Source organism: Rhagoletis zephyria, unplaced genomic scaffold (assembly GCF_001687245.7).
Source record: "Rhagoletis zephyria isolate East Lansing unplaced genomic scaffold, Rhagoletis_zephyria_1.1 Rzeph_scaffold_00694, whole genome shotgun sequence".
Lineage (NCBI taxonomy): Eukaryota > Metazoa > Arthropoda > Insecta > Diptera > Tephritidae > Rhagoletis > Rhagoletis zephyria.
In genome coordinates, this window is record NW_016157778.1 from 85,111 (window position 1) to 95,523 (window position 10,413).

A 10,413-nucleotide genomic window follows, 5' to 3' on the forward strand; every position below is an offset into this window, starting at 1 on the left:
CACACCTAGGCGGTGGCCCTGGGTTTCCCCTGACCACCCTCATAAATACCGCCGACATGGCGGCCGCCACACGCTTGCACTCTTCGTGAGTGATGCCGCCGTCCTCCCTGCTGCGGTCCATGACCCCTAATTCCACGGAGCCGGTAAGATTAGCGATTTCGCTAAACGTAGGAGCCGGCCCCGTACGAAGTTTTTTTTATGGTAGAGGTTTCCCCCTTCCTCGATCTTTGCCGCTTTATAGTCAATAGCGCATTCTCGCCTTCGGCTACCGTCCCCTGTGCGGACTCCGCATCGCCGACCACTGTTTTAGCCCATTCGAGCGTTCGGGCATGCTGATAAGTAATTTGATAGCACACTGATCGCCGTAGCGTTCTAAAATTTTGGCGGCCGTGCGACGTTCCGAGCCGTTCTTTCTCGCCGCGCTGGCCCATCCGAGGTTTCCGAAGCTCTGAAGATACGCGACGAGAAGCCCCTGCTGGTGCTGGCGGTTCCGCCACGCACCACACCCCCAGATACTCTGGGCGATTTCGCACAGGCACTACCCGCTACCGGCAGAATTCCGCCGCCATTGCCGACATACCAGAAGGAGCTGGCTTCGACCCCCCTGAGACACCGACCGTGCAGACCCTACTTAAGCCCTTAACGCAGGGCGGTTTCGCCTCTGCAGGGCTAGAAATCCTACCCGGGACAGAGACAGCTTTGGGTATCGACTTGGACGACCCTCCGCTGCTCGAAGCTTTATCGCTAGCCAGCTCCTCTACGGCGCTGGCCGTGCAGGCCCCACTCGGGGCTTTAGCCAGAGATGTCTTCGCCTCCTCATGACCCCCAACCGGGGTAGAGTCAGCTTTGAATGCCGGAACAGACGATCCTTCGCTGCTCGAGGTTTTGGTTTTTTCGTTAATGTTTTTGTTTTGGTTTGTTTTAGTTGTATTCATCTTGTTCATACGACCACCTGCCCAACGACGCAGCACCCCATGCCGCGGCAAGGACACCGTTACTGCCTGAGGCGGCCTGGTATTAGGAAGACGCCGTTATAATACAGCCGGTCTGGTAAACCACCTGGCTGCAAACCCTCCAATGGGCACGGTGTCGCTTAACACCCTGGATTAGGGGGTCGGCAGTTCTTGGTCACCGTAAACGAGCAGCCCGAACCAGGGGAATAGAGGCACTCGCCCAATATACACAGATAAAGAAACGATTGCACTACCATCCGCTGATAAGGACTGGCCATGATTCGGCTAAGCTACCAACTCTGCGACTGTCTCTGATATAATATTTTTTTATTTAGTATTTTTTATTTAATATTTAGTTTATTTTATTTAGATTTTTTTAGTATTTTTTAACCTTTCTGTGTATTGAAAGTGAGAGTGCAAAAAATAATTTTCCAAACAAAGAAAAACTCATGGACTTTAAAATAGTAGTTAGTTATTACAAAACTACGTTTATGGAAAAGTTGTTAGCGTTAAAAGAAATGCTTATTGGATGTCCTACCCGTCACAGCAAAAAATGTTTTTGTTTAACATAACGTACAAATACTTTAGCTATCACATTGTTTAAATAAGGTCCATTAATATCAAATCAGTAGTGCTTATTTTAATCACGAACTATATATGTGTCCTCAATAGTGACTCGTCGCATCTGTCACAAAATACTGTCCCACCCGTCACTTGCTAAAATTTTTTTTCCAAAGCATAAAATGGACCTTAACGTTATTTTAACTACTTGCATTCGAAAAAGCCGCCATGCACAAAATATTTTGATATACATTGTTTGTCTAAAATTGAGAAACAAATTCATCAAATGCTTTACAAATATAGTCACTATCTCATTTGTTCACAGCATAAAACGAAAATAATAAGATGCTTATCACTCATCGCTGTAAAAATAGCTGCAATTGAAAACATGTCTACTCATTCGTTACATTTTGTTTTAAATCAAGTCATGAGGTATGAGGTTGTAAAGTATGACTGAAAAAAGATCTTTCACCTTTTTCTTTTGTCATACCATTCTTTTTAAACTATTTAATTAAAGTAAAACAATAAATGAATGAGTTAAGAAGGTTAAGGTTAATAAGAACCCTGCAAGTAGTAAAGTTTATGTACTTCTAGATTGAAACTAATATATTATTGGTATGCCTTTATTAATTTTTACTATTATTTCCAGCAAAAAAATGAAAAACACCGGCAGCTATTAAAAAATGGAATATTAGATGGAGTATCCACATCAAAATATTCCAGAACTGTACCAATTTCGAAAGAATTAATTGACGAAACTTTAATAATATCTGACATGTTCAATGTTGACGAAATGATGGCTCTAGAATTACTTTGCACTGCTCAAAGGGAAATGTTTAAGCACCCCGGATTGTCAAGAGGATTAGTTGCTGTGCTACTTTACTATGATGGCAAAAGAGCATTAATTTACTCCCTTCGTGACCTTGTTCGAGCAACTAATGGAATTTCTTGGGAAACCGATATACCAAAAGAGGTAAGTATTAATATTTTTCGGTAATTCACTTCTTTTTTCTAAACGGCTCATTCGATTGCGAGACAATTTTGGTGAGTAGGAAGTATATCTGAGAAAATTTAAGCAGGGATCGTAAATTTTAAGCTTGTTTTCAAAAGAGTTAATAAGCATTTGTCAAAAACTAAACTTAAAATTTGATTTATATTTTCCGGTCAAAAGTAAAAGTTAAAATTTGACTTATTTTTTCAATCAAATACAAAAGTTAAAATATAATTTAGTTTTCTTGGTCAAAAATAAAAGCTAAAATTGTAAAATGTAATAATTTTTACAGTCTAATATAATAGTTAAAACTCGACTTTTATTTTTTCAGGCAAATATAAAAGTTGAATTATGACCTTTATTTCTTCGATCAAAAATAAAAGTAACAAGTAAGAAAATCAAAGTTCGTGCGGAGCCTAACATTAAATACCCGGCGCAAGTATTAAATATATGTTTACTTCGTTTCAAGAGATTGTTGTTTCTATCAATTTTGATTAAATTAGCGTCCTTAAATTTCGAAACATAGAAGTTTCAAGCATTTCTGAAATTAACCGATATATGAAAAGTGGCCGTAAATTTAGTCCGATTTCAATAACGTTTTGCTTCTATGTGGCGAGCACAATAACCTTACCGAATTTGGTACAAATTGGTAGAACGGTTACCGAGATACATATCCAGGGCTTATGTTCAATACCCTCTATCTGCAAAAACTCAATTTTTCAGGAGAGCAAAAAAATTGTTTTGACAGCTATTATTAAAAAGGTTAATAATTTGAAGTACCTCCGCTTGTCTTAAAAATTCACGCTATATATTAAAACTAGTTTTTTACTTTTAATTCATTTTATTTTAGTTTAAAGACCAGATAGGGGTTATTGCAATTCGAATTATACCTATTTATATAAAAAAAATTGCTGACAGGAGGTTTTGCAGAGCAATGAATATGTCAGTTCTTTAGATTTAAATACTGTGTTGAAGTAAGTTTTAACACAGAAATCATGGCGTGCAAACTCGTTCCCTTCTATTCCGACGTGCCCAGATAATCATATAATTTTAATGGTGTTTTTGTGTCGAAAGAGTATTTCACGTGATTTCGAAATTATATGATAATCATTAGCACTGTTAAAAAGGCTTCGATGGCTGATTTACTGTCCGTGCATATGACGAAACTTTCTTCGTTTTTAGAGGCGAAACGTACAGCTTTTAGTAATGCAGCTGATTCGGCTGTAAATGCTGAGCAGTACGCGGGAAAAGCATCGATGCGAAATGGAAACACCTATGCCTTTTGATACTGCAAAATAACAGCTGGTATCATATCTGGAACCGTCTGTGAAAATAAGCTCCCAGGTGTTGTAAGATTACTGTGGTGTAAACACAACGTTAGCATTAACCTTTACTAATAATCGATTACTTTGTACTATTACTGAACTTTGTAAAACACATCCCTATATTGAAGATATAAAATAAAGGTTCTTTCAAAAAGTAAGCTTGAACATAACACATGGCGTCAGGTGGGGTCAATTAAAATAGTTGCACAACGAAATAACTCAAAAGTTAAAAACGCGCAACCAAAGCTAAGCTATTAAATAAAAATAGTATATACTACGTTTATAAAAAATTAAAAATGGTAGATGAAGGCAACGCTACCATGTCAGAGGCACAGCGAGTGCTATCTATTGCCACTACCATAGCACCTTTGAACATAAGAGCGTCAAATCTGGCGGCGGAATGGAAGGCTTGGAGTACGCAGTTCAAAATATTTCTGCGTGCATCTGCTTTAGATAATCAAACCGAGCAAAGAAAAAATGCACTTCTCTTGCACCATCTGGGTGCAGAATGTCTAAACATTTTCACTTCGTTTAATGTCGATATAGACAGCGTCCAATATGGCGACTTATGGAGCAAACTGGAAATGTATTTCACTCCAAACGTCAATATGGTAATAGAGCGCCACAGGTTTTTTACGAAACGTCAATCCTCGGAAGAGACAATAAGTCAGTACGCTGCCGCATTGCAAAATCTGAGCAAAACTTGTGAATTCGGGGATATACGTGAAGATCTGGTAAGGGACATTTTTATATGCGGTTTATCACAAAAATAAAGGAGAGGCTCTTAAGCGAAGGATTATTGAAGATATAAAATAAAGGTTCTTTCCAAAACTAAGCTTGAACATAACACACCAGGTCATTTATGAGTATGGAACTGTTGGAAGTACGATTCGACGTGAGAGATGGATTTTATTGGCGAGGTGGGAAATGCATGGATGCTTCTTCTCCTCTACTGCATGGTAAGGTGTTTCTAGCAATTTAAGATGTTTTTTTTCGCGCAGTGTCCGTAAATTACGAGTCTAAAGTCAACTGTTCCTAATATAATAGCCCTAATTACATTTACGGGTGTAGTTATATGAACTAAAGAATACTTAGAACCAATTGATTAGATCGCTTAGTATGTTAGAAACAATTATTTTTACTTGCGTCAAGGCCTTAGTCTTAGAAAAAATTAAAATATCATCAGCGTAAGCAAGATGATCTATGTGCGTGTTAGCCGATATAATAAACTATATTGAATTTTTTTGCTTTTTTGATTTAATTTTCTTTTGGTTTATAGATTTTATTGCTTTAAAAAGGAAAAAAAAAATTTATTTAATTAAATTGTTTGCTAAAAGACAAACAAGACCAATAACAGGTCAATTCTGGCATTTGTCTTTCAACTCACCTCAGTCTTTCGAGAGACGGAAGTCTTAACATTTCGGCAACTATCTTGAAAGCCCTTTTCTGTATTTCTAATAACTAATTGCAAGATGTGCTAATAGTGTTATTATCGTTTAGCAATAAGTTTTCTAAAAACTAAACAAAATGAAAAAAATATTTTTTTTAAACAGGAAAAACTAAAGATTTGAGAAACTGAAAGTGAAAGAAAAAAGATGAATCAAAAAAGTTTCCAAACGTTAAATAAAATAAAAAATAATATAAAAAATAAATTAAAAAAAAACTTTTTAATATACAACGCTTTTATAAATGGACTAAAAAGTAGAAATGATATTTCTCATTCCCATAGAATTTGTTTTGATAACTTTTGATTTTGAAATTTTAGCAAAGTCGTTATAAGCAATTTATAAGATTGAAAATGAAAAGCGTGGGGCGCATGTAATAGACACCTGAATTGATATGAAGGGTAATATATGTTCATATGTATGTGGATATATGAGTAACGACCGCTTAAAATCGATCTCAAATTTGTACTTTCTCTGTAGAAATGTTAGGTATATGTTATGTAGTTTGCCTATTGTCAATTAAATATAATGCTTTGTATTGCATGCGCCCCACGCTTTTCATTTTCAATCTCATAAATTGTTTATAACGACTTTTGCTAAAATTTCAAAATCAAAAGTTATCAAAACAAATTCTATGGGACTGAGAAACATTATTTTCTACTTTTTAGTCCATTTATAAAAGCGTTGTATATTAAAAAGTTTTTTTATACCATTTATTTTCTACTTTTTAGTCTTGTCTGTATAAAATTTTGCAATAGATATTAAAATAATTCAACGATATTAATAGATAGGTGCACACACATGCATTTACATACAGTCAGTCAATAAAGTTTAAGTACAGCGAATTTTTTACAACGGGCAACTATTTTTGGAATATTTTATTTTTCGCAAATTTTTTGTAAAAATGTGGTTAATTCTACAACAAAAACCCCAAATTTCAAAGTTCCAAAACTTGTGCAAAATTTAAGAAAATTCTGCAAAATTTCATTCAAATATTGCACTTTTTACTTACGCTCTCTAGAAAAAAGTTCATCATGCAGTTTTTTAGCCCATTAAATTTTGTTTAATAAAGTTTGACCCTTAATAGCAACAATAATAAGCATAACAGTTGTCCACAAAATAGTAGTTGCGAGGTCTAAAACAGAACGAAATTCATTAGCTGGTTATTATGTATTTATGTTAGTCAATTAGTTATTGAAAAGCGATACAGATATATCAAATGTGCTGGAACGAGAGTTAAATTCCTGGCAACGGAGTGGTTCGGGCAATTCAAAATTAGTTTTACAAGCTTTCGGAAATAGGGACAAAGTGTCTTGATACCCGGGAGGGGACATTAAGGCTAACTTTACCCAGAAGAAGCGGACTTGAAATTGAGCCCGTCAGTAATTTAACCATAAAAATTGTACCAATCATTTCCCTGCGACTGACAAGTGCAGGAAGATTAATAAGTTTTAATCGGCCCGTATATGGCGGAAGGTTAAATTGAGAATCCCAACGGAAATTTCTTAGAGCAAAATGTAGGAGTCCGATATTTTGACCTTTTTTTTTTTTNAATCGGCCCGTATAAGGCGGAAGGTTAAATTGAGAATCCCAACGGAAATTTCTTAGAGCAAAATGTAGGAGTCCGATATTTTGACCTTTTTTTTTTAATAATCCCACCGGTTTTTACCCTCCATTCCCGCCCATCCGCACGAGGGGCGCANCGGGCAACTATTTTTGGAATATTTTATTTTTCGCAAATTTTTTGTAAAAATGTGGTTAATTCTACAAAAAAAACCCCAAATTTCAAAGTTCCAAAACTTGTGCAAAATTTAAGAAAATTCTGCAAAATTTCATTCAAATATTGCACTTTTTACTTACGCTCTCTAGAAAAAAGTTCATCATGCAGTTTTTTAGCCCATTAAATTTTGTTTAATAAAGTTTGACCCTTAATAGCAACAATAATAAGCATAACAGTTGTCCACAAAATAGTAGTTGCGAGGTCTAAAACAGAACGAAATTCATTAGCTGGTTATTATGTATTTATGTTAGTCAATTAGTTATTGAAAAGCGATACAGATATATCAAATGTGCTGGAACGAGAGTTAAATTCCTGGCAACGGAGTGGTTCGGGCAATTCAAAATTAGTTTTACAAGCTTTCGGAAATAGGGACAAAGTGTCTTGATACCCGGGAGGGGACATTAAGGCTAACTTTACCCAGAAGAAGCGGACTTGAAATTGAGCCCGTCAGTAATTTAACCATAAAAATTGTACCAATCATTTCCCTGCGACTGACAAGTGTAGGAAGATTAATAAGTTTTAATCGGCCCGTATAAGGCGGAAGGTTAAATTGAGAATCCCAACGGAAATTTCTTAGAGCAAAATGTAGGAGTCCGATATTTTGACCTTTTTTTTTTAATAATCCCACCGGTTTTTACCCTCCATTCCCGCCCATCCGCACGAGGGGCGCAGTCCGCATGACGTACGGAACCAATATTTTCAATTTCTTGCGCCGAGTCACGATAGGCCGGAGTTTGTTAAATGTCGAGGTCTAAAACTGTTCAGCTACAGAACTAAATTCATCAACTGATTTTATATCTTTATGTTAATAATTGATTTATTGAGATGGGTTGGTATCGCTTTCTTAATGCTGAATAGCGAATCAGATGTATGAAATATGCTGGAATGGAGTTAAAATCCTGGCATAAGCAACGGAGTGGCTCGTGTAATTCAGAATTAGTTTTACAAGTTTTCAAAAATAGGGGATAAAAGTGTCTTGGTACACGGGAGGGAACTTTAAAGCTAACTTCACCCAGAAAAAGCGGACTTGAAATTGAGCCNGGGAGGGAACTTTAAAGCTAACTTCACCCAGAAAAAGCGGACTTGAAATTGAGCCTGTCAGTAATTTAACCATAAAAATTGTACCAAGCATTTCTCTGCGACTGACAAGTCTAAATTTGATACCTTGGATTCCAAACAACCGAACCGTATTCTAGAATCGGTCTAACTAATGTTGTAAACAGGATTTTAGTGATATAAGGGTCTCTAAATTCTTTTGACCACAAAATTGTATACTTGTTCTAAATTATGGTTATCTATCGTATATGAAAGAATAGCTCTTCGCGAGAAGCACATTACTTTACATTTTTCCAGATTTAGAGGCATACGATTTACATAGCACCAGTTAGCCATGCTGTTTAAGTCTGCTTGCAGCAAATGCTTTTCTTTGATTGATACGTACGATTTATAAAGTTTCACATCATCTGCGTACATACAAATTTTTGAAAATTTTATATCTGTAGAAATATAAAAAGCAAGAACAAAATCGGCCCGGGACTCCTGAAGTAACATCAATGACGTCAAAAATAGTATTTTTAAACATTACCCTTTGTGATCTATCATAGAGGTATGAAGAGATCCAACGTAGAAAATTAGGTTGAAGACCAAGAAGATCAAGTATAAAAAATTTCAGCGTCAAATACTCTTAACATACTTCGCCAAAGTTTTTTATAAGCATATTTTTTCGCAAAATTTTTTTAAACGCTTTTTTTCACCGTCAAAACACCAGCGCGCCTTTATTCGTATGTAGTGACGATATTTTTACAAAAAAATTTATTTTAAATAAACAAACGGAAAACTGTAAATACTGAGAATTGAAAGGGTGTGCAATTCAAATGACGAGGAGTGTATATGAGCAGATGTGATCACTACCACAAGTAAACGCGAGATGAAAGCGTGATTGTGTTAGTGTGCCAATTACGTTTGAATGAATTTGCGTTCGCTTTGTTACGCTCTCGCATGTATTTGCATGTGATGCTTTCGCTCTTTAAGCAGGCGCTCACTCTCTGTCCATGCTTGTATATGAGCAAATTTTACATCGATATAACTATTGCCAACTTTGTGCCTTTCGCAAGAAATTAAGTGCGTTTAGGGAATTAAAAGGCAAAAATTGTGTAGTTTAGCGCTTGTTTTGTTCTTTGGTGCCCTTTTCAAGGCAATTTTATAATAAAAAGGTGATTCTATGGTGACATTGTATTTGACTTACACATATGTTAGTGTTTGGCCGAGCTTCTCCTCTGAATAATATGCTCCAAGATAATCCAAACGCAATATTTTCACACAGTCTCTATCACGGAATCCATAGAATATTCTGCTAATTAGCTGGGTGTACGCAGTTGTACAAAAGTAAGCAATTTCATGAAAATAGAGCCTCTAGAAAAACCAAGTTTTAGAAATTGTTTTACGAATAAATAAATTATTAAATTGATTAACTGCGCATAGTTGGAAATATTTACAAGTTTCATTGTGTGATTACCTAAAATATTTGAACATACAGCTTTATATGCGAAAATACCATTAAACACAGCAACACAAAATTGGTGTTTTTTTTGGGGGAAATAGCGCTATTTTCAGTATTTTGGTGCTTTTTTAAATTAAAAACTTGGCGATCAGGGCTGCCAACTTGGCTCAAACCGTGCCATTTTCGGCACTATTTTACATGAAATGGCACTGAATTTTTCAATTTTGCACAAAGTGCCAAAATGGCACTTTTGAAAAAAAGCCAAATTTAAATACATTTTTGTGAAATCCTTTGCGTATACTTCTTTTTCTCAACTAAAATTTTCTAATTTCTATAGTGTATACAACTGGTTTATCTTACTTTGACATTGGGCTTTTGTTTTAATTTGTCTAATTTTAATGCTAATGGGAAGAACTAAAGAGAATGACACCTTTTTTGGCACTTTTAATTTTCTATTTGGCACGTTTTAGCACTTTTTTATCCTCAATATGGCACTTCATAGCTATGTATGTTTGGCAGCCCTGTTGGCAAATTTGATCACTAGCTGACCTTCACCGAGCGCTCTTTGCTGGGTTCGGACTACAAAAATGGAAGTAAATATCAAGTATTCGTAGTAGATGTGCATTTCTTATCTTTATAAAAAACAATTCATTTCTCCTCGTATCCTTGTACAAATAAGGAGCTAAAGCGGCCTTATAAGGGTCGATATCTGTAGACTGGAAAATCGACCAGCTAGTGGTTGAGATGTCATTTACACGGGTCGATTTTCTAGTAGATTTTTTTCGTTCAACCAACTTTGCAAATACACTTGAATTCGTGAATAGGCCCTCACAATCGCCCGATTTGAACCCGATCGAA

General features: G+C 35.9%; 1 protein-coding gene across 1 annotated transcript in view; it reads left to right on the forward strand.

The window, feature by feature from the left end:
- Window positions 1-1,941: 1,941 nt before the first annotated feature.
- LOC108361076 (nuclear pore complex protein Nup205-like) overlaps window positions 1,942-10,413 on the forward strand; it is a 93,741-nt gene continuing 85,269 nt past the window's right edge. The window contains exons 1-2 of the mRNA XM_017613603.1: window positions 1,942-1,946; window positions 2,109-2,487. Coding sequence (XP_017469092.1) covers window positions 1,942-1,946; window positions 2,109-2,487 — 384 coding nt within the window. The remainder of the gene's footprint in view (window positions 1,947-2,108; window positions 2,488-10,413) is intronic.